At 43.0% G+C, this 25,194-nt stretch overlaps 1 protein-coding gene across 9 annotated transcripts in view; it reads left to right on the forward strand.

The window, feature by feature from the left end:
• The window catches only part of LOC105477726 (peroxisome proliferator activated receptor gamma), a 148,857-nt gene extending 127,952 nt beyond the window's left edge, over positions 1–20,905 (forward strand). For all 9 annotated transcript variants that reach the window (XM_011734390.2, XM_011734386.3, XM_071092230.1 and 6 more), the window contains 2 exons: positions 2,807–3,257; positions 20,442–20,905. In XM_011734390.2, the coding sequence (XP_011732692.1) occupies positions 2,807–3,257; positions 20,442–20,689 (699 nt within the window). In that variant the 3' untranslated portion in view covers positions 20,690–20,905. The remainder of the gene's footprint in view (positions 1–2,806; positions 3,258–20,441) is intronic.
• Positions 20,906–25,194: the final 4,289 nt, after the last annotated feature.

Genomic DNA, 25,194 nt, shown 5'->3' on the forward strand with positions numbered 1-25,194 from the left:
ACCAACATCAATTGCCAAGGGGTTAAAGTCACATTGTTGTTAAATTGGGAGAGAAAATTAGCAGGATTTTGTGCCCTGTGTTCAACTATTACAGAGTTTCGAAAACAGGAACCTGGAGCTTTATATGAGGGGACAGGGGAAGTAAAGGGGAAGAGTGACAAGGGTGATTTATCAGGGCATACTTCCAGATAAATCACTTACATGGAGGTGAAAGAATTTCATGCATATGTTCTGTGCCAAGAAGCCAAATGGTTGAGCAGAAGCTCCTCTGAAAGTTGAAGTGGGCAGTTCTGGGTACAGTCTTTCCACATGTGAAAAGGCGATGATTTTGTATTCATGTTATTTGTACTCCTGCATGTGCAGTTGGTCTTTTCAGGTGTCCAGACCATCATTTTCTCATGACATTAAAGAAAGCCAATAAAGGCTAGTTGTGGTGGCTCACACCTGTAACCCTAGCACGCATTTAGGGAGGCCAAAGCAGGACGATTGCTTGAGCCCAGGAGTTCAAGACCAGCCCGGGCAACATAGCAAGACCTCATCTCAAAAAATGAAATAATTTTTTTTTAGAAAAAGAAAGTCAGTATTTCATTAATATATATTATAATACACTATAAAATGCCTGTAGGACAAAGAAACACGTTTTCTCTAGGTTCTGTGACAGCATCATTATCCATTCAAATTTTTCTCATAATTAGAACCTGACATTCTGGAAAAATACAGTAAATTTTCATTGATGTTACTTGCTCTGCCCCCCTTTTATTTCTCCCATTAATAATATTAATCCTGAAAAGAAGAAAAGAAAAAAAGAAAAAGGAAAAAAACCACCCAAGCGAAATGTTTAAGAAATACGGTACGGACAGTTTGGTCCCTTGAAAAATTAGAGCCACCAGGTAAACCTGTTCTGGGGTCCTCACATCTGTCCCCTTTTGGAGTTTGGTAAGTAGTACAGTTGAAGTGAATTTTTTTGTAACAAAAGTAAAAACTTCCAGAATAACTCCAGTAAAGGGTGTTGACATGACGTACAAGTTTGGAAATATATTTAACATCTGAGAGTCCTTAATGTTGGTGTTACTTCCTCCAGTGTAGAACAAACTTAATCTTTTGATGAAAATCATAGAGTTCCATAGATACGAATAGAATCTCCAACTGGTGCATCTTGAAGCCAGCTGCCACGGCCACTCATGCACCTTCTCTGTGCCCATTCAGGAGAGAATTCTCAACATCTCTGCTCAAAACAGTGTTTACTTTTAGTCCATCAGAGACTTCATGTTTGTTGTGCATGCACACTCACAGCTCTCCACACACATGCCCACTCCCCACACACATCCTGCTTCTGAGAAATACAACTAGAATTTCCTCTGGAGAAGAGGTGGAAACCCCTGATTGAGAAATTTAAGGCCTAGGAAAGGTAAATGACTTTTCTTAAGTCGCATAGTTCACCACAGAACCAAAGCTAGAATGCAGATACCCTCAGCTCTTCTTCCAGTGCTTTCAGGTATACAAGTATTTGAACAGGATTCAAGGTTTAACTCCTTATGTGTCTTTCAGTGTATCCGGTGTAAGTAAAATGTTGCCCCTTAGAGCAGCCTTGAGAATTTCTCAATGACTACAGACTTTGGTTAGTTCTATACAAGGGAAGTGAGAGAGAGATAATGTCATGACCAAATGACTTAACTTTTGAAAGCAGCCTATTGCAAACTTAAATAACTGGGGCATGTATTTTATTGATTGACCTGTAAGGACAGATATTTTAAAATGTAAATTCAAAACTGTTTTTTGCAGCATTCACCTATAGGCCTTCTATATCTGCTCTTTGTGAAATAGATGGCTTCCAGAGCATTAAAAAAAGAAATAGACATTTTCTTGGTTCAATAGCTCTAATCTGCTTTCAGAGTGATTTTTTAATAGTTAAGCATATTTTATGTGCACATAGTTTCATTTGCGATCTGAGAGGATTTCATCTAAAACTGAAAAGTTATTACTCGTGAAGGAGAACAAAGGAAAAGGAAAAAAAAAGTTTAAGAAAAAAAAATTGTTTTAAGCCTCTAAAGTTGCTTTATGTTCAAGTGGGTATTTTCAACCCTGAGTTGCTGAAATGATTTTTTATTGAAAGAAGGTTAAAAGTGTATTTCATTGAAAGCCAAGATAAACAGTAGATTTTGTATCATTTTAAAAATCAACAATTGGCTGGGCTCCTATGTGGTGGCTCACGCCTGGAATCCCAGCACTTTGGGAGGCCAAGGCGGGCAGATCACTTGAGGCCAGGAGTTCAAGACCAGCCTGGCCAACATGGTGAAAACCTGTCTCTACTAAAAATACAAAAACCAGCCGAGCGTGGCAGTGTGTGCCTGTAATCCCAGCTACCCAGGAGGCTGAGGCATGAGAATTGTTTAAACCTGGGAGGTGGAGGTTGCGGTGAACCCTGATTGTGCCACTGTAATTCAGGCTGGGCAGCAGAGCAAGACTCTGTCTCAAAAACAAACAAAATAAATAAATAAATATAAAAATCAACAGTGAAGACTCCCCAAACAAAAGAAATTGGGATTCTTAGCCAGTCATAGGTAAAGTGTTACAGTGTAAATTAAAGGGAAAGAAGACCAAAATTGGTGAAATATGTTTGGTCCCAGAAGATAATTAAGATGAATAAAAGAACTTGAGAGTATTTTCTCATTATTAAGCATCTTCAGCTTTAAAGATTTTAGTTAGCAAAGCAAGTTTACATAAAGAAACAGTTTTCTGAACTGGGATGGCATTCACTAAGTTAGAAATCTCCAAGTCACCCATGTTTTCCCTGTTTTATTTGCAGCCATTCGTTATCTATGACATGAATTCCTTAATGATGGGAGAAGATAAAATCAAGTTCAAACACATCACCCCGCTGCAGGAGCAGAGCAAAGAGGTGGCCATCCGCATCTTTCAGGGCTGCCAGTTTCGCTCCGTGGAGGCTGTGCAGGAGATCACAGAGTATGCCAAAAGCATTCCTGGTTTCGTAAATCTTGACTTGAACGACCAAGTAACTCTCCTCAAATATGGAGTCCATGAGATCATTTACACAATGCTGGCCTCCTTGATGAATAAAGATGGGGTTCTCATATCCGAGGGCCAAGGCTTCATGACAAGGGAATTTCTAAAGAGCCTGCGAAAGCCTTTTGGTGACTTTATGGAGCCCAAGTTTGAGTTTGCTGTGAAGTTCAATGCACTGGAATTAGATGACAGCGACTTGGCAATATTTATTGCTGTCATTATTCTCAGTGGAGGTAAGATTTGTCTTTTGATCCTCTATGAAAGAGGGTGGGATGATGGTGGGATGGCCAAAAGAATTTTGGATTTCCTTATTAGTCTGCGTTCTTTGTCACTTTAAGTGCCAATGGCATAATGCCGTGAATCACCTCTACACGTGCAAAACGCTGTACCAAGAAAGAGTATCATAAGTTTGCAGTATGACAGTTATGAGTAACCCAGGATCTTCTCTTTCTTCCCGTAACGATATAGTTTTTCCAATCAAATGCCCTCTTCTTTTTCTTTTCTTTCTCTCTTTCTTTCCTTTCCAGAAAGGAAGATTAGAGGCCAATCTAATCTTTGGTTCCTGTAAGTAATGGCATGTATAACTTTGCTTAAGACAATGCTTACTTGACGTAGAGAAGGAACTACTAAGTGTTTCTGGTCAAATCATGCTCCTGCCCTTCCAACAGTAAGATGCTACTTTGAATTGCTTTCGTGATATCAGGAATTAAGGCATACCTACTGACCTCCACCCACTCTCTTGTGTGGATTCCTCTGATGGCTTCCCTTCAAAATACCTTTGTGAGGTAGTTGGTTGTGATTAAGAATGCAATCTGAACCGAACACACAACATAGAAATAAATTTAGTTATTTAGCAATTTGTTGTATTTTTGGCCCTGCAAGTACATGATCTGACTAACCAGTTCCAAAAGCCAGATTTTTTACTGAGTGTGGCTTTTTTTTCTTTCCTTTTTTTTTTTTTTTTTTTTTTTTTTTTGTGAGACAGGGCCTCACTCTGTCACCCAAACTGGAGTGCAGTTGCATGATCATAGCTCACTGCAGCTTCTAACTGCAGTTAGTAAGCTATGATCATGCCACTTCATAGAAGTAATACATGGCCATTTTACAGTTGGGCTCAAGTGATTCTCCCACCTCAGCCCCCTGAGTAGCCAGGACTACAGGGGCACACCAGCATGCCCTGCTAATTTTTAAAATTTTTTTGTAGAGATGAAGTCTCGTTATGTTGCCCAGGCTGGTGTCAGATTCCTAACCTCAAGTGATCTTCTCGCCTTGGTCCCCCAAAGCGCTGGGATTATAGGCATAAGCCACCACGCCCAGTCTAAATTTTACTTTCAATAGCCTCTCATGAGTAGAAGAAAGTTTTACTTTCATCTCTCTGTATAAAAAATTTTTTAAGTGGCAAGTTTTCCTATTGAAGTGGACTTCAGGTGAGCTTTTTATATGTACTCTACAGTATATCCTCTGTGAAAAACCCATCGGGGGATAGTGGTAAACTGTGTATAACTGCACAATGTGTTATAAAGAGCACGATCTTTTGTTGTCCAGTTGAAAGGAGAATGTTTCTGAAATCAGGTGCATAGTGCAGTAGTCATAAGAACAGCAAACATTTATTTAGTATTTGCTGTGTGCCAGGCAGTATTCTAAGCACTTTGTGCATATTTATTCAATCCTTACAACAATTCAGGGAAGTAAGGACTATTTTACAAATGAGGAAACCAAAGCGCTGAGAGGTTTTCTCATTTGCCTGAGGTCACGTGGCTAGCAAAAGATGGAGACAGGACTGTGAACCAGGCATGCTGGCTCAGACTCTACACTCTCTACCATCACATCATGTGGAATACCGGCCTTTAAATGCCTAGGGTGCAAATAGATCACAATACCCATAGTTTACCTTTGGAGCTGTAAGTCCAGGGTCCAGTTGTGATTCGCTTTAAAATAACTACTTGATATTATAGCTTTTTATTGTTGTTGTTTGTTTTTTGTTTTTGAGCCAAAGTCTCGCTCTTGTTGCCCAGGCAGGAGTGCAATGGCACGATCTCGGCTTACTGCAACCTCCACCTCCTGGGTTTAAGGGATTCTCCTGTCTCAGCCTCCCGAGTAGCTGGGATTACAGGCACATGCCACCACACTCAGCTAATTTTTGTATTTTTAGTAGAGATGGAGTTTCATCGTATTGGTCAGGCTGGTCTCGAACTCCTGACCTCTGGTGATCCGCCTGCCTCGGCCTCCCAAAGTGCTAGGATTACAGGGATGAGCCACCGCGCCCGGCCGATATTATGTTTAATAGAACAAAAATATACTACCTGGCATGGTTTAATATCTTGACCACATCTACTTCCTAAATTAATCCCTGACTCTCTGGTATCTTTGATTAATTCAGCAAAAAAGGATGAGATTCCAGTATAAGGCTTGCCAGAAGAAAAATATTAAATTTTGAAAAACCAGTTTAGAAAAACAGTTGATATTATTTATCTTGTATTTTATTTTACTTCATTTTATTTTATTTTATTTTTGAAATGGAGTCTCGTTCTGTCTTGCAGTGGCGTGATCTCCACTCACTACAACCGGGTTTTCCTCCTCCCAGGTTCAAGCGACTCTCCTGCCTCAGCCTCCCTAGTAGCTGGGACTACAGGAATGTACCACCACACCCAGCTAATTTTTGCATTTTTAGTAGAGACAGGGTTTCACCATGTTGGCCAGTCTGGTCTCAAGCTCCTGACCTCAGATGATCCACCTGCCTCGGTCTCCCAAAGTGCTGACATTGCAGGCATGAGCCACTGCAGACTATTGAGCCACATGCAGACAATAGCCACCCAGACTATTTATCTGCCATTTTAAGGCACATTTTATGTTTAATAAAATTTGGAAATATATTAATATTTAATTTATTTCAAATATTTTTCCTAAGCATACTATATATCCCATGTCTATTCTTTTCACTTAGTCAATTTCCCATGTCATTACATACTCTTCGTTAATACTTTTCATTAACTTTTTTTTTTTTGAGATGGAGTCTCACTCTGTCGCCCCGGCTGGAGTGCAGCGGCGCTATCTCTGCTCACTGCAAGCTCCGCCTCCCGGGTTCACACCATTCTCCTGCCTCAGTCTCCCGAGTAGCTGGGACTGCAGGCGCCTGCCACCACGCCCGGCTAATTTTTTGTATTTTTCATAGAGACGGGGTTTCACCATGTTAGCTAGGATGATCCCGATCTCCTGACCTTGTGATCCGCCCACCTCAGCCTCCCAAAGTGCTGGGATTACAGGCATGAGCCACCGTGCCCAGCCGACTTTTCATTAACTTTTTAAATAAAAGTAATACACGGTCATCTTATAATTGAAAGAGTACAGAAAGGTGTAAGTGAAAAGTAAAGGGCTTTGCCCTCAGGATAAAATAGAATTAACAAAGTCCTATTTTTCCTATCAAGAAGTTTACGTGCACACTCATGTATATATAGATATATACATTCATATATGTGTATGTTCATAGCAGTTTGTATTCCTACCCACATACACGAAGGGAAGCATTTGAAATGAGCCATTCAAAGGTACTTAGTTTCTACTAGGCAAGGTCTACACAAGAAACAGTCATGAGAATTCTGGGCTTTATGAAGTGAGATCTGAGTCTCAGGCATAGAGGATGAGATCCACCTCCTTGATTGTGCTTCATTAGAGTAAGACAAAATTTCTCAATTGGTTTTTCCTCCTATTCCAGATTTTCCATTCAGCTAAGCAAAAGGCTTTCATCCACTAAACAAATTTCTGATCCTACCCAGTCTTAACAAGAGTGATTCTTTTCTCCTCTGCAGTTTACTCTAAAGTCTATCAATTACTTTGGTGGTTTCAGAAAGAAGTGCTTTTGGTGGGGATCCAGTTGGCCTCCTCCTGAGCTGGCTGTGGACTCACAGAAGAACTTCACTTCAGCAAAGGCACTTAGGGCCCCAGACTAAAAGAAAGATGAGCAAGATGTGCATCATCTACGAGTGGGCGGGGGTAAGGAATTGGGGATTAATGGGGGTGTCCCTAGAGGACCCAAAGAGGAGATTTTTAGATGAAAGTAACTGATTTGACCCAACTCAGTATTTGCTGGGGAAACTGGAGTTGCTACCTAAGATTGCTGCCATTAAACTTCAGCCTTAAAAACTGCTGATACCATTTGATTGGTACTTAGATTTGCCTGGGCTTAGCATCTCCGCTGTTCACTCAGCTCTCAAATCAAGCTGCTGAGAAAGATGACCTAGTTCTTCTTGAGTCTTTCTCCCCTCTCTCTCCCCTGAGCTTGGGGACAAAAATTAAACTAAGTAAAAGGAACAGCAACCTATTCTAGAACCAAAGTTCAGGACTTTGTACCTTTTTAAGAGCATTTCATGTACATTCTCTCATTCAATCCTGACAGTGCTCCTAGGCTCTTAATTCTCATTTCACAGAAAGAAAAGTGAGGGTCATAGACTTAAGCGATTTGTGTAAGATTCAACAACTAGTGCCACAATGGAACTAACATTGAAACCTGGGTGTCCTAACTGCCCCCTCTGGCTCTGGCCAGTGGATTGTGGTCAATAAACTCACTCTTGTGGTGGTGGCTGCAACCTGCTCTCTCTTCACTGTATCCCTAAAGTAGGCCCATATCTAGAAGCCAGGAACAGTGCTTCCTTGGTCATCATGGTAAGCAATAACTTTCCTTGCACTCCCTAGTCTTACTGACAGGCTGGGCGGCGTCAAGAGTAATAAAACTGCCTCCAGCAAAGCCATGTTTGCAACTGGCGCCGCAACATCATGCCAGCCACCCTAGCAAACTCCCAAAACCTACCCAGCAGCCAAAGCCAAGCATAAAGCTCAGTGAAGCTGACAAGCCCCAGGACACTCTGGTGGATGTTTTGCCCCCTTGAGTGTTTGCTGTTTTGTGAAGAAAAAGTCTAGAAGAGTTCCAGCTGGAACTCTGAAACAGGCAAAAGCTCTTTTTGTTAATTCAAAACAGTTTGGAATCCATTTCAGTTCTTCCTAAACCTCCAAGATACAGGGGAGGAAATTCACTGGATTTTACAATATATTTTTCAAGGCAAATTGCCATCGCTGTCCTAATGACAGAGGAGCTGCCGATAATCACTACAATGGCCGCAGATGGCAAGTCATCCAGCCTCCTCCTGTGCCCTCCTGAGTCTGGCTTGGTGACGCAAACCACCTCAAGGGCAGCTCCTTCTTTTTCCAGCAGTTCCGGCACTGTTCCTTCTCTGTGAAGCCACTTTGGAGGGCTGTTCTTGGCACGATCATAGACTTTTCTGCTGTTGAGTGGGCAAGGAGAATAGGGTAGAAGCAGGGAAGTTGTTTCATTGCTATGCATTTATAGATCAAAGAGGAACAGATATTTTATGTTGATTGGATAACACCTAGTTAGGTGAGTAACCTAGGCCCCTGGGGCTCCCCCGTGGGTCATACCAGATAGATACATTTTTGTAAAATTTGTTGGAATTAAAGTAGAATCAAAGCCTAGTGCTAGCCCAGAATAAGTTATTCAATAAATGCTTGTTGAGTGAATAATCATCTGAAATGATAATAAAACTACCTACCTTTTGTTGAAAGCTTCAGTATGTGGGAGAATCTGTCCTGGCCACTTTATATACATCCATAATCTGTTTGTTTGGGTTTCTTGGAAGGAAGACTGCATGGCTGCATACGTGGACTTTTTTTGCCTCCTTTTTGTAGATGGAGAAAATGGAAATTTATAGAGGTTAAGCAGTTTGCCAAAGGTCAAAGAGCTGTTAATCAGTGAGGCCAAGTTTCAGACCCAGGCCTCTCAGACTTTGAAACTGGCGCACTTAACCATTAGACCCTGCTGCCTTTTGTGTATTGAGATATGGAAGCATCTCAATTAATTGCTTCGGTCCTAGAGTTCTTTGGCAGTTATCAAAAACTGCCTATTTCCATATTGCCTCCAGATATTGTAATTAAGAATTTTCAAGGCCAGGCACAATGGCTCATATCTGTAATCCCAACATTTTGGGAAACCGAATTGGGAGGATCCCTTGAGCCCAGAGGTTTGAGACCAGCCTGGGCAACATAAGGAGACTTCGTCTCTACAAAAAATACAAAAATTAGCCAGGTGTGGCGGTGCATGCATGTGTAGTCCAAGCTACTCTGGAGGCCGAAGCAGGAGGATTGCTTAAGTCCAGGAATTTGAGGCTGCAGTGAGCTGTGATTGTGCCACTGCACTCCAGCCGGCAACAGAGTGAGACCCTGTCTCAAAAAAAAAAAAAAAGAAAAGAAAAGTAAAAGAATCTCTAGATTATAGTTCAGATATTACTTAGTAATATCCAAAGTCCTCCTTAAGACACCATTTTAATGTGTCTAACAAAATTAACACCATGTGTCTAACAAAATTAACACCCTAGGTTTTGAAAATTACTTAAGGAAGGAATAGGGCCTGGTGATAGGGCTGAAGACTGGTGTTCTGGTTCTTAAATGTGTTCAGCCAGCAGATAGCTGGAAATAATGGTACTGTTTGCAGCACTCCCCACAAAAATGGACAGTAAACTTTAAATAACTGAGTAAACACATCTCTGCTTAATGAGATACCATCTTATATTGGGTTCTAATATAGATAAGTGGTTGCAGAAAAATGTATGAGAGGAATGTTAAATTGTTGAAATACCATCCAGTCCCTTCATTTCTTCCTGCCCTTCAGAAACACACAGAATAACCCTGACGCAGCTGTCACAGCAGAATGCTCGCTCCGGCTCACAGAACACCAGTGTTCCATCAGCACTGAGTTTGAGGAGCACTGGGTTTGGGTGTATTCATCTCTCTTCACTGTCCCATAGCTGCCCTTCAAAATCTTGAAACTGTTCCCAGCTCTAAAATGGAAAGTGTCGTCTTCTCTCTGGAACAAAAGGCTGGGTGCACTTGCTTGAGTAGGCCATTGCTTTCCTGGAGGAAACTCCGGCTTATGGAGTCTCTGCTTCTGCACAGCCCAGTGCCTTCCACCCCCTCTTCATCTGCTATCATCTGCATTACTAGTTAACTGGAGAGGAGACCAAACCCAAAATATTACAAAACATAGATATTAAAAATACTGTGAACAACAGTCAGCCCACTTTCTCCCACCTCTCCTGTACCAGCTAAAGATTTAGCTCCCTCATCCGTAGAGTTTTTTTGGACAAGACAGGCTGGTGCCTACATGGCGAAAGTTGTTTTTCTCTCTTTTCTTGTAATATTGCAAATAAACAAGGATATCTGCTTTCTCTTGAGCAGGACGACAGCCAAAGAGTGTTATTGCATAGTTCCTGTCGCCTATCTGGGCTACGATTGTGTCCGAGAGTAATAGCACTTATTTATTAACTGGAAAAAAATTTTACGGGCACCTATGTTGTTTCTGCATAGCTTATAAGGCTCTTCTCTTAGGCCACTCCTCTCACCCTGCCCCCCCAGCTAGTTGGCAGAATGGCTTTGAATAATGACTCGCTTTGAGTTATCTAGAAATGTCCCATTAGTTCACCATTTTCATAACCCCATAGACTTGGTTTGACAAAGGTGAAGTTTATTTATGAGTTTTCAACTGGCACCGAATTTCTAAAAACCAGAGAGCTGAGGGCGGGGATAGAACGATGGGGAGGAGATGAAACATCCTAGAATCATCTGATATACTTTAAACATATACATATACAGGCTTTTGTTGTTTGTAAAATATAGAAGCATCTTTATCTGTGACTGTTGAGAAATAAAACCCCTTCCCCAGCCCAGGCATGGTAGGCTGGGACCATCCCAGTGAGCAAGCAAGCAATTGGATTTGCCCTCAGAGACTGACTATTGGGTCGAATGCTGAGTCATTCCTGACCCCACACCGGCAGTCCTGGAAGAGGCTCAGCCGGTCAGTCGGGGCTGCTTTCTGGGGTACTTTATCATTTTGGGCTCTCACAATATGTGTTTAAACTCTGAGTGACCCCAGGCAGCCTTCCAGACTGGCACAGTTCACCAAGACGTTCAGACAGATCATCTGCAAGTGAGGAAGAATGAAAACCCAGCACTGGTTCAAGTCACTCCTAACAGATACAGGTAGTGAAGGCATCAATCAGTCCTAGAGAAATCTTTGGAGGGCTCACCAGTGTCACAAGTAGGGAGACCAGAAGAGGCAGGCTGGCACAGTGTAAAGCCCTGGAATCAGATGAACAGGAGTTCCAAATCCCCACTCTCTTCCTAGATGTGTGCTTGCAGCAATTATTTACCTCCCTGAGCCTTAATTTCCTTATCAGTACCCTGAGCAAACCAAATAACATGATGTGAAGCCTCTGGCACAATGCCCGGGACATGTTCAGCACACAGTAAATGCTGATTTTCCCTTTTGCCCTATATGATATAATTTGAAGCAGCGCCACTCAATCCTGCCAGTCACATTGCTTGAAATGCCACCAACAGTGATTCTTAAGATCGCTTATTACAATATAAATACCCCTAGGAGATATCAGCTAATCGCTTTATCAACTATCACTTTAAGGGGATTAGGTGTGGATTGAGAACAAAACCCAGAAGGAAAGAGATCCTGGAGGAAGGGGAGGGCCTCAAAGTGGGGAGGATTTGGACGTCCTGTGGCCCCCAAAGGAGACAGGGAATGGCAGGACTGCTGGATTCCCAGCCTTCAGGAATTCCCATGAACTTTTTGGGGACTTCATGTGTTTAGACCATATTTAGAGAGTGTGCCTGTGTTCTGAGATCACAGGTTTTTCTCAGAGACATTGGCAAGGAGCACAGCGGGGGAGCGGGGTGGAGAAAAGTCATACCTGGCAGGTTTTAACTTCACTTACTGCCCTTGGTGTGCTGTTGCCATTTCCAGAGGTTGAGGGAGTAAGGAAGGGTAGGAGTTCTTAGTCTTCCCTTCTCTCTTCCTTTCCCTCCCCTTATCCTGCCGAGAGCATCGCAGGGTAGAGCCACCAGATGGATTCAGGGCATGGAGATGGCAGGTTAGTGGGAGACTTGGAAGGGATCATTCTTCCTATTTCAGCACCACCCTTCTTCCTCTATCTCCCACCCCGCATTTCCAGCCCCAGTCAGATTTCTTCTTGGACAGAGAAGAAGCAGAAATGTACATACACCACTAGGCTTAAGCGGGGACTGCAGACGGCTCCCCTGGTCCTGACAAAAAGGTGGGGAGCAAACCACGTGGCTGGATATAAATTGAGTGACCTGGAATGACTAGAACGACAAGGGGCCCCTAACCCCAGGGTGTACAGAAGTAGGGACACAAGGGCTTCCCGGGGTGGGACAGAAATCTCAGGTTCCATTTTCACTCTGAGAGACCCGGAAATGACAGCCCATGCTCACTTTCCACTGGTGGTGCTGTCAAGTGGAGGGGCTTTGAACAGGGCACACAGGAAAGGGTTGCCCACCCTGTCACTAGATGGGCTTGTGCTCTGGTTTGTGGTTTGGGAGTTGCATATTAGAGGTGGGAGTAGAGTGTCTGAGATGAGGCAAGTTGAGATGTAATCGCTATTTAATGGGCGGATCAAAGAAAATATTGGCTGGTTTGATTTTATTATGGTTATCCCGCTCCACCATCCCGGCCCAGTCATATATATTATTGTTATCAGGCATAGATAGGGGAAGCAATTAAATGTGAAACTGTTATTTAAACCGGCGAGTGTCAGAATGTTAACCCACTTCAGAGTGAAGGCTGTACCAGCAACATGTGTGTTCACTGCAGAATGTGCTGGTTACAGATGATCTTTATCTGTTTGTCAAAGCATTTGCAAGATCTCTATTTTATGTTATCCCCTTTCCCTGAAAGCAGCAGTAAACTACATTGCTCTTCAAATCATCCATGGCTCAGACCTCTGATTAATGTAAGGTGGCCTTGCTAGCGTTCTTATAAATACCCAGCAAGGTGCAGGCCCAGGAATAGAAAGGGGAAAACATCCGGAAAGCAGCGGGGGGCGGGGGTGGAGGGAGGGGAGGCTGAAGAGAAAGTAAAAAAGGATGAAGAAAGCAATAATTGAGGAAGAAAGAATAGGAAAAATATAGAAAGGACCCAAGAAAATCAGAGAAATGAGAGGAAAAGAAAGGAAGAAAATGAGGCACAGTTACAGAGCAGTAATGAAAATAGTGATAGCTAATTTACTGTGCAACAGACACTGTGCTAAGCACCTTCCGTATGTCCGTCAGTCCTCTAAACAACATTATGAGTTAAATTACCGCTACAGCTCCAGTTGTTAAAGTGAGGAAACCGAGGTATAGAAAGGTGAGGGAACTTGTCCAAGGTTACCTAGCTTGCAGAGTTGTAATTCCAACTGCTTCTCACTCAGCTGGTAGTGTGCACCCTTGGCCACACATTAGAATCACCCAGGAACTATTAAAAATCCTGAAGGTCATACCCCAGGCCAAGTGAGTCAGAATCTCTAGGGATGGCTCCCAGGCATTTGTTTGCTTTTTTAGTCTCCCCAGATAATTTTAATATGTAGCCAGAATTGATCATCCCTGCACTAGACCAAGCTCCAATTCAAATTTAAATATGAAGAGGACACATGTATAACTTTGCTAAATGATCTTTCCCTATCGGTAGGATGGTGGGAAGGAATTGCTATAGGCCACACCGTGGTACTTTGCTGAATTCCATGTAGGCCCACTGTGATTCTGATGGTTGGATCAGAAAAGTACCCCCAAATTCCCAGCATCATTTCTTCAAGGAAGTAGTGAATTGGGGCTCCGTGGGTTTTTTGTTTTGTTATTGTTCTTAAACCACCTTGCCTACATGCACTCGACTACAGGAATGAGAACTTGCCTGACACCCCAAACGTGTCTGCATCAGGCATTATTTTTCTTGAGCTTCTGAATTTCTGCTGTAACCAAGAACAACTCAGAAACCTTCAATTTCCTGACTGTTGATATGCCATCCACTCCTACTTACACTCCTGACCCCAACCCCATGGAAACTGCCTTTATTGGAATGAACACAAGAATTATAATATGTTCTAAAATTCCTCTACCTATTTCATTCTCACCATGCGCTTATGAAAGAAATGTCATTGTCTTGAAAACTAAGCCCAAACCCAGAAAGATTAGATGATTTGTCCACAGAAACTAAGTGGGAGAGAGACAGGACTCAAGTCTTCAGCTTCCCGATCCACTGCCTCCTAGAACATGCCTGTGAATTTAGGGAGCAGTGCAATAAAGGAAACTTGAGAGGAAGCGCAAAAGGAAGTTAAATTGCAAAGTACTGAGTTCCCTAAGTAGCCCTGCCTCCCCTCCAGTTTTCGGCCTGCACCTGAGCTAAGGTCTTTCATTGTCTGTGGATCAGTTTACAGCTGCCCTGCAATCAGATTTGTGTTTGGTTTTGTTATTTTTTAACACCCTAGGGACAGTCAGTTTCACTTTAGTCTCTATCAGAGAGCCAATAGGAAAAGATGCGGAAAGCCGGGAGAGCAACTCCTAGAATAGAGACAAAACCCCCCACATTAGTTTATCTGCCTCTCCTTCAGGAGACTCTGCTGTGGTCATCTGGTTCCCTAATTGAGACGCCTCCTGAGAAACTCTGTGCTAGGGAAACACCCAGCCCAGGTGGGCAGATCTCAAGAGGACCAGCATGTTTGAATCTGCTTTGAATAAACCCTCCACTTCACAGAACCAGATCTGGATAAGATGGAAGCTTTGCCCATAATCAACAGTGCTCTGTAATCAATTCCAGGACCGTGTGGATGGAGACCGGAAAGGTTTCTTTCCCAATTCTTCACAGCCTGGGGAGTAGGGAACTAGTAATTGACTCCAGCCTCCTGGAGTGCTCAGTCCTGGAGTCTGAGTCACACACACTTCCCAAAAGGGCCTTCTAGGCAGCCTACCCCAGCAGAGAGGACCCTTGGCCCTGGCCCTACACCAGACTCAACTGTAACCTCAGCAAGGTGCAGGGAGAGGATCTCAGGTGGGCCTCCTGGGAGCAGTGCCTTTTCAGGCACTAGGCTGTTGGGAATGGAGAGAAGAGAAAGGCCCTGGCACAGTCTGGGTGTTTGGATGGATTTCTGTGGCACAACTGTGGCACCTGGCTTAGCTCAGTAAAGGACTGAATGTGCGTGGAACAGAAAGGGAAAGAGACTAGTGGGGAGTTGTGACCACTTGGAGGGTGGAGGGTAGGGAACAACTCTGGCAGATGGATCTCTTTTGCCGTTGACTAGAGCTTGAAGACCAAAGGAAGCTTTTCTGTTGTTTAAGTAAGTCAGGTGTTTTAAGTTTAATGTTAATGTGCTTTTTCAATTAGATGTTTGAGTATATTTCCCCAACTGAATTATGTAGAGGGAATTACAAATGAGAATAAATCTTATAGTTTTTGAATTAGAATTTTTGAGATTATCTATTTAGTCTGATCTGTTTTGTTTAGACAAGAAAATTGAGCCTAGTGATCTTAATCAGTTTTCCTAAGATCACAGAGCTGGTGAGTGAAAGCCTTAGATGTAAAATATACAACTTTTCTCTGCTGCCCTCCTTCCCTAAACCATCTTGCCTTAACGGAGGCTCAGTCAGGGGGACAATGGGACTGATCTGTAAATGATCTAACTTATCATTGCAGAAAATATACTTACTCCATGGCCACAAAATTTCAGCAATTCAGCCAAGCTTCATCCATCACATCATAAAGAATAACTTGCCAAAGAGGGGTTTGAAAATCCAAACCAGATCCCTCTCCACTCCTAGAGAGGCCAGTTCCATGACACTGCATCGGAGCCAAGTGTTTCCAGCAAGCCCTGATCAGTTGCATGTTAGGGCTTGGTTGTTTGATAAACGGGACCTAGTAGATTAACATCATCTCCTTAGCCCAAGGGCTGACCCCAGTGGTGCTGCTCAAGAGGAAGGAGGAGGCTGGGAGCAGTGGCTACCGCTTGTCATCTCAGCACTTTGCAGGGCCAAGGAGGACAAATCTCTTGAGCCCAGCATGCAAGAGCGGCCTCTACAGAATGTAGAGATTCTGTCTCTACCAAAAAAAGAGAGAAGGAGCAGGTGGAGGAAGGAGGAGCGGCAGAAAGGTTTCAGGAGCCAGTGTCTAGTGAGCAGAGGCCTACCCCAGGCCGAGTGGTCCCAGCCCAGGAGGGCCTCTCTCGGCACCTGTCTTTAGACACACGTCTGCCTCTGGCCTTTGAGATGCATGCATTTATCAAGCCGGAGGATCCGTAGTCATTAAACCAAGATGCCAGTCTGGGGCCCAGCTTTCAGTGAAGTGTCAGTGGCTTTTTCATTCCCATATAGCAACAGTGAGGAAGGCCCCATGCTCCCAGGGGCCCAGTTCTCCAGGCCAGGACCCGATCATTTGTTCCTTCTCAGAATCTGAGATTTTTTGCTGATGGTTCCAGGATTGAATGCTGAAATCTAAAAAAGAAACTTACACTTATTCTGGTCAATGGGATATGTTGGAGACCTGAGAGGGAAAAAAATCAAACTAAAGACCAATTTCCTTCTTTAATGGAAAAAAAATACGAAAGTTAACTTAGAAGAATATTTAGAGTTCTGAAAATCCCACTCTGAGACCACTCTGCCATCTCACATTGTTCTCTTGAGCCTCATCTCAATGGATAAAGGTTACTAGAGTTTATTAGACACAGGAAAACATAGTTTACAGGAGACTTCTTCATTGTGTAGGGATTCTGCCTTCAGGCCTGTTCACCAGCCGAGAGAATTGTGCTTTTCGATCCAGGGCTCTTGGCCAGAACAGCCTTCTCACTCATTAACTCAGTCGACCAAATGCTTCCTGTGTTTCCACTGGTGGTTCAGAAATGATCAGAACACAGTCTGTGCCCTCTATTACCTCATGGTCTAATGGGGGAGAAACAAGAAAGTCAGAACTTACAATACAAGATAATAAGGAATAAGAACAGAACCTTTGGAACCAGACAGACTTAGATCCAAATATCAGTTCTGCATTTACTAGCAAGTGGCCCATCTTGGTAAGATGCAACTTTTTTCTCTAAGTCTTAATTTCTCCCTCTGTAAAGTATGACCTTGTGGGGTTATTGTGAAGATTAAATGGCATATTGTATATAAGGCCCTTGGCACGATCTTTGGAAAATTATAACCATTCAGTGAATGTAATCTACTAGTATAGCTGTGATTGAGGTGTTTATAAGGTGCTATGGGGCCCAGAGAAAGGAGATGAGAAGAACAGGAGAGAGGAAGGGATACTGTTGAGGAAGGATTTCAGGATGGAATCCCACCACAGTCTGTATTTTGAAGAAATGGTTGAAGTCAATAAGAAGAGTGAAGGGAAGGTGAGAACATTTCAGGCAGGAGGAATAAAATCTGAATAAGTGCAGAGTCCTGACAGAACATAGGGTGTTTGAGGAACTTGGCATGGAAATAGATTAATATGGCTTAACATGGAGCAAAATGAAACAGAACTGAGGCTAGAGGATGACCAGGACCAGGTCATAAAGGATATTAAAGGTGGGTAAAACTCATACCATGAAGGGGAGAAGAGTTACAATTTTTAAAAGAAAATAAATAGCCTTCAAGAGCTCAAATTTGAAATCAATACGAGATAGATGATCAAGTGAATATCCTGTCTTCTTGGTGAGCCTTACTGAGAAAACCTTATAATCTAACCCAAGGCAACAAACTGGAAATTAGAAAATAAAACTTAGAGATGACAAAACAAACACTGAAACCCAAACTTTTTACTTGGAAATTTAAAAACATACTTCTGTATAACTCTTAGGTTAAAAATGAAATCAAAATTATAAGACAAGCTGTTTAGAAAAGAACTATGAGAGTACCATTGATCAAAGCCCATGGGATGAAACCAAAGTGGCACTAAGAAGAACATGTGGAGGCTTCAATGCATTTATTAGAAAACAAGGAATACCAAACCAAATGAATTAAGCATTCAACTCAAAACAACTAGAAAAGGAGAAGAAAGTAAACCTAAAGAAAGTTTTAAAAAGGAATTCAATAAATTAAAAACAAAACACAAAATGTTTAAAAACAGACTTGATTAAAAAACCAAAAGTTATGTTTTTTTAAAAAAGCAAAAACTAGATAAACCTTTGACAAATCAGATTTTTTTTTTTTTTTTTTGAGATGGAGTCTTGCTCTGTCGCCCAGGCTGGAGTGCAGTGGCCAGATCTCAGCTCACTGCAAGCTCCGCCTCCCGGGTTCCTGCCATTCTCCGGCCAAATCAGATTTTTTTAATGAGAGAATGCACAAATAAAGAGCTCTAAGAGCTGGGCACAGTGGCTCATGCCTATGTTCCCAGCACTTTGGGAGGCTGAGGCAGGAGGATTGGTTGAGGCCAGAAGTTCAAGACCAGTCTGGGCTATGTAGCAAGACCCCACCTCTACAAAAAATTTAGAAATTAGTTGGGTGTGGTGGCTCATGCCTATAGTCCCAGCTACTTGGGAGGCTAAAGCAGGAGGATCACCTGAACCCAGGAGTTGGAGGATGCAGTGAGCCATGATCATGCCACTGCACTGGGCAACAGATTAAGACTCTGTCTCAAAAAAAAGAAAAGAAAAAGCATTAAGTTAAGATTAAGTTAAGGGGCATGATAAATACATTTCATATTCTAAGACAATATCATCTACAACTTTATTCCAATATAAATTACTAAAACTTTACCATATAAGTAGTAGAAAGCCTGAATAGATAAAAACTATGGAAGAAAAATTAAAGATAATGATTGATTTATCATTAAGCTCAGATGGTTCTGCAAACAAATTCTAAGAAACCATCAGGGAACAGATCATTACTATGTCGACACAGAAGGCAAACTTCTCAACTCAGTGGATAAGGCTAGTTAACATTGTTACTAAAACAGGCAAAGAATGGCCCCCAAAATAATTCTAAACCAGTACCACCTACAAGTACAAAAACCCTATAATAAAATATTAGCAAGTGACTACAAGGGTATAAGGAACTCTGTTAATGTAATTCACTGTGCTAGGTTAAGATAAAACCATAACTCTTCAAGATATCATAGCTCTTTAGATAGAGAAATGTAAAAGCATTTGATAAAAATTCAACAACATTCCTGACTAAAACAAATTAAAATTTTTAAACCCTTGGATAAGCCAGGAGTAAAACATGTCCTCCATAATCTATAGCAAACATCATAGTTGCTGATAAACCATTAGAAGCATTTCCTTCAAAGTTAGGAATAAAACAAGAATTGCTGCTATTATTTAATCCCATATTGGAGGTTTTAGCCAACACACTATGGCAAGAAGAGGAAATGAGAAAGGTTAATGATGCAAAAGAAGAAATAAATAGCTATCATTGCTGATACAATTATCTATCCAAAAAAAGTAGAAATCCATGATTAAAAGCTATTCGAACTGACAAAAGTTCAGGAAATTGGAATCGTTTCAATATACTAAAATCAATTAGGTTTCTACACATCAGCGGGGATATATTAGATGTAATGAAAATGAAGGGTCCATTCACAATAGAAGCTATAAAGTGTTTGAGAATAAATCTAACAAGATCTACATAAAGAAAAAAGTAAAATATTTAAAAGGTATTTAAGTTCACCATTTGCAAATTGAACTAAAGAAAAAATCTAAAGAAGAACTAGTGAAAATTGCTTGCAATCTTGCCACTCAAAAGAAACCTCTGTTAAAATGTATCAGTATTTTAAAACTGTGTTTTGTCGTTTGGAAATACGCCATATTAAGCAAACACAGCATAAGCAAATCAAGCAAAAAGACAAGCCTTTTTTTAAAAGCATATTTGTGAAAAGAGCATATTTGAAGCTATGATAAGAAACTGAGTAGAAGCTATAAAACATGGATTCATCAGGAAGGAGCAGAAGTTGAAAAGATTTCTGGCTGGGCGTGGTGGCTCATGCCTGTAATCCCAGCACTTTGGGAGGCCAAGGCGGGTGGATCACTTGAGGTCAGGAGTTTGAGACAAGCGTGGCCAACATGGTGAAACCCCATCTCTACTAAAAATACAAAAATTAGAAAGGCGTGGTGGTGAGCGCCTATCATCCCAGCTACTCAGGAGGCTGAGGCAGGAGAATAGCTTGATCCCGGGAGGCATAGGTTGTAGTGAGCTGAGGTCGTGCCACTGCACTCCAGCCTGCACTCCAGCCAGACAGAGCAAGACTCCATCTCAAAAAAAAAAAAAAGGAAAAAGGACATTTCTGAGTAGAAACATGTTAGCAGAGGAAACTTCATTTGGGGAATGAAATTGTTTTGATGCCATGCTCCATCAGCTGACCACACAGATTCCATCCTGGCCAGAAAAAGCCCCTGCAAAGACCTCTGATTATTTTGGTTCTGATTACATCCTCAGTTCTCACCCATTATCTGCTTACCCTTGCTCCCCACCTATTTAAGATACAAAGCAAAACAAACCAAAACCACGGATGAGTTGCTTGGTAGAGCTCCCTAGGCCTCCGAGGCGGGGCCCAGAGGATTTTTTGACTGAACCCCGTGTTGTGTTTTCCATTTGTGCTTCCCCAGATCGCCCAGGTTTGCTGAATGTGAAGCCCATTGAAGACATTCAAGACAACCTGCTACAAGCCCTGGAGCTCCAGCTGAAGCTGAACCACCCTGAGTCCTCGCAGCTGTTTGCCAAGCTGCTCCAGAAAATGACAGACCTCAGACAGATTGTCACGGAACACGTGCAGCTACTGCAGGTGATCAAGAAGACGGAGACAGACATGAGTCTTCACCCGCTCCTGCAGGAGATCTACAAGGACTTGTACTAGCAGAGAGTCCTGAGCCGCTGCCAACATTTCCCTTCTTCCAGTTGCACTATTCTGAGGGAAAATCTGACACCTAAGAAATTTACTGTGAAAAAGCATTTTAAAAAGAAACGGTTTTAGAATATGATCTATTTTATGCATATTGTTTATAAAGACACATTTACAATTTACTTTTAATATTAAAAATTACCATATTATGAAATTGCTGATAGTATTTCATTTACTGAGTCTTGTGTGTTTCCCACCCTAGCCCCTGGGCTTTCTTTTTTCCCCCTTTTCCTTCTTCCCTTGCTCCCTCCCTCCCTCCCTCCCTTCCTCCCTCCCTCCCTTCCTTCCTCCCTCCCTCCCTCGCACCCTTCCTCCCTTCCTTCCTTCCTTTCCTTCTTCCTTTATTTTTCTTTTCCTTCTTAGACATTTTAAAATATGTGAGTGGAACTGCTGATACACTTCCATTCTCAGTAAATTAATTTTTTACTCAATTTACAACTTTTCGGAACTCTACATCTGCTTTAACAATCAGAACTAAGAAGGGAAGGGGAACTTCAGAATCAGACGGCTCAGAGCATGTGTTTTGTAGCCTGGATATGCTGATATGCAGTATATCCCTGGGCTTACCCAGAATTCAGTCTTCTTCCACAATCCTAACCGAGATTTTCACTCACCACCAGCAGCCTATTCATATACTACCTGCTAATCAATGCCACTGTGCACCCACAGAGCCAGTGGCCAGCAACTGAGCACTGCTAGAAACTCTGGGGAACACCGAACTGTTTTAAAATTTGGTATCTGGGCCAGGCATGGTGTCTCAAGTCTTTAATCCCCACACTTTAGGAGGCCAAGGTGGATGGATCAATTGAGCTGGTCTCCTGTTCGAGACCCCATCTCTACAACAGTTTTAAATATTAGCCATGTGTGGTGGCACACACCTGTAGTCCCAGCTACTCGCAAGCTGAGGCGGGAGGATTGCTTGAGCCGGGAGTTGAAGCTGCAGTGAGCTATGATAATGCCACTGTATTCCAGCCTGGGCCACAGAGTGAGACCCTGTCTCTAAAACAGATAAAAAAGATTTGACACCTGCCACAAAGAAGTTACCTATTATCAACTAAAGAGAAAAGATGCATCTTTTTTTCCTATGGATTCAAGTGCACAGATTAAATCCCATGCCAGGTGAATGGTAAGAGTTTGTAGGAAGTAAGATGAATGAAGATTGGAATCCTAGAGACTGAATCTGTGGATTTGCTGAAGAGGGCCTCAGGGAAGTGTTGGACTGGAATAGGTAGAGAGGAGGAGAAAAGACATTCCAGAGAAGCAAAATAACAGGAACACAATGAAAGAAAAAAAAAAAAAACTGAGGGAGAAGAGCTACTTTTCTTTTTTCTTCTGCAGGGCAGTTTTGCTGTGGTTATTCCTGTCCTCCTCCTTGGGACCACTCTGTCCAGAGATCTCTTACTTTTCTGAACTCAGAGGCTAACTATCCGCATCATTAATGGAATGCTTGCCTCCCAAGCAAATAGATTCTAAGTTTCCTGAAGGCAGGACAATCTGTTCATTCTTGGCACAATGAATAGATTCGTTGATTCAATCCACTGAATTCACTTGCATTGGCTATTCATGAACTCATCATACTATGTCTTTGAAGAATGCCTTACTGGGTGTCCAAGGGAGAGAATACAGTCATGGGTTCTTAGTTTCTGTTTCTGACTGGGCCAATAAAGCCTCTTCCCTTTCCCTCTTTTCCACTTATCACTAGGGACAGAAATTAAAAACCATGGCTTCAGGCTACTAAAAGCCTAAACCAAACCAAACAGCAACAACAAAATAAGGCAAGTTGGACAAGCTTATGGGTGTAAACAAACTGTCTGGAGGCCTCTGTTGTGCGGGACGCGTATTTCCACTGACCTAAATTTCCCTGCCACTTCCTTAATTTATCTTGTCTTATGGTATTTACACTCATGAGACATAACTGCAGACTTGAGGCTTTCAAGCCAAAATATCAAGAAAGACTTGTTCATCTTTTGCTTAAAAATTACTGTATCTCCAAAGAATCAGGTTATAGAAGTGAGTACTGACCCCAGCCCTAAAAATGTAGGGTTCCTAACCCTTCAGGAGAGAGCCCTTCTGAGCTCAAACCTTTAGAATGACAGATAGACAAAGACTGAAGCCGTTGTCTAAGTAACATCAAAACATTTGGAAGGAAAGTGACAAATTCAGTCAGTCATATGGCTCTTTTTTTCTTCCTTGATGCCAAACATCAGGATATTTTGAAACACCCACATGACTGGCTAGTCTTCTGTGTAGAGAGCTGATGGTCAGGGATCTCCTGAAAGAGAGAATGTACAGGCAGTAGACAAGAGAGTCCACCTCTGAGGCGCTCCCTTATTTACAAGCTTTCTTGAACAAAAAGTCTTTCAGCCCCGCTGCCCGGTCTCAGTTCCCACCAGCGCTCCGCAGCCCATCCAAGCCTTTCCACATTATCGGAGCTGTTGCTGCCAATGGAAGGAGGAAGAGAAATGCTCTCAGCTCTCTGGCACTGATGGTTAGCATTAAATGGCTTTTAAATCCTGGCAACTTTCAAATTCCCATCTCTGACTTTTTCCCTGTGGCTTGGATGATCATTTGCTAAATATTTGACAACACTTTATATTCAGCCTCCAAAGCTCCTGCTCCTTTCTCCTTCTCTCTCTCCCCCAGGATGAATCATAAGTTAACGAATGTGTCATCAGTTATTCATAGTACTTTCTCTGGACACAAACACACGTAGGGATTTGTGTTAATAAAAATAGGAAGAAAAGTAACTTTGGTCAAGAGTCAAGAAAGGGTTTCCAGGCTCCCACAAGAGCCCTCCCCCAGCACCTCCCTGGAACGGACTCCCTTTTCCTTCCTCCCGCTGTGTGTGGAGCCCAGGAACAAAGAGGGGACACACAGAAGAAGCGAAGCTGCACACCCTGTTTCTCCAGCCACCGTAAGAAACTAGGCTGGCCTGAGTTTCTGGCTCCTTTTTTACAATGTGGGTGCAGAGCGAGGAGCCTGGGAGGCCCAGGGTTGGAAGAGGTGGCAACACTAGCTGATGTCACATAGCAAATTTCCAGAGGGGCAGCTCCACCACCTCCACTGACGGGCAAAGAGGGAAGGGCACAGAGGCGTCTGTGGTGGGCTTTCTTGGTGGCGTCTGGACTCCGATGACGTTTTCTTGGCTCCCTCAAGGCTAAAAAGCAGGTATTTTCGTGGACTGGTCCTCCTTGCTTGACACGGCCCACTGACCTCGTGGTGCTGATGGAAGGAGCTGGGTGGGAGAGGGGCTGGATGTTGGCCTCTGGATACCCATTCCCTTGGAAATACCTAGTGAAGGTTGGGGGGCACGGGGCTCCTAATTCTACATCCTGAGAGAAATAATCAAAGCTCATTTCCACCATGCCCATCCCCATTGCTTTCTGGTCCCCCTTTTCCTACCCGTTCTCTCCAGGAGTTTGGGTTATGAGACAGGAGGACCAAGATGCCTGATGGTCACTAGGTGGCCCCCTCCCTACCTTCTGCTCCCCCCCCCATCCTGGTTGTTGGCCCCAGACCCTGGCTGTCTCTGCATCATGAATGCTGTTGTTACTTGCACGTCTCCACCCTCACCGTGCCATTGTACCTGGTAGACCCTGCATTTAACACCAACTGAAAAGAAATAGCAGGATCTTAAGAGTTCAAAAGATCATACAATGTCCCATAGCCCCACTGCATTCATTAAACACATAGTCCATACTCCAGTCACATCTAGTTATGACGGTGACCCCAACTAGGCCGTGCTCTCAAGGGGTGCACAGTCTGTGGATGAGTAATCACAGCTCAGCAGACGCAACAAGTGCCTAGAGAGGTGAAAGGATTTGCAGAGTGTGTGCATAGGCCCAAGAGTGTGAAATTCTCCAAGTGTTCAGAAAACGGCAGGGGAGGAGCATGGCTGCCACAGCTCCTGGGCTAAAATGTGGATGTGACCAGTCAGCGGCAGATTGTGGGAGCCTTGTCCTCCTGGACAAGGAGCTCTCTCAGACTGTGTTGGTAGCACCTGGAATCTGGGGGATGCTGCCAGGCAGAAGAGAGGCATATCAAATTTGCAATTTGGAAAGTCAGCACCCCAAAAGTCAACACTCCCCAAATTAGAAATTCCCTCTACAATGCTCCTGATGGTTGCCCAACCCACAGACAACTACTGCAGAGACAAGAAGCTCTCTCCCCTCTAAGCCCCTGGGTGATTTCCACCCCGCAGGCCTGGCTCTGCCCCTGGGCTCACACTTACCACATGCTTGTTCCTGTGCCCTGGGGGCTCCAGCTCACCTCCTTCCCTTCCATCTGGTCGAAATCTCTTGCCTCAATCCTAGACAGCTTAAGGACACTGACCCTATCCCCTGTTGATATCCATTCCCTGCCGTTGCTCATATTGCCCCAACCTACAAAGATCCTCTGCTTCGAAGAGCTTTATTTCACCTTCTTAAGCTAATTCATGGAGATATCGTGGTCATTTTTAT

The sequence above is a fragment of the Macaca nemestrina genome, chromosome 2 (genome assembly GCF_043159975.1).
Source record: "Macaca nemestrina isolate mMacNem1 chromosome 2, mMacNem.hap1, whole genome shotgun sequence".
In the NCBI taxonomy this organism is placed as follows: Eukaryota; Metazoa; Chordata; class Mammalia; order Primates; family Cercopithecidae; genus Macaca; species Macaca nemestrina.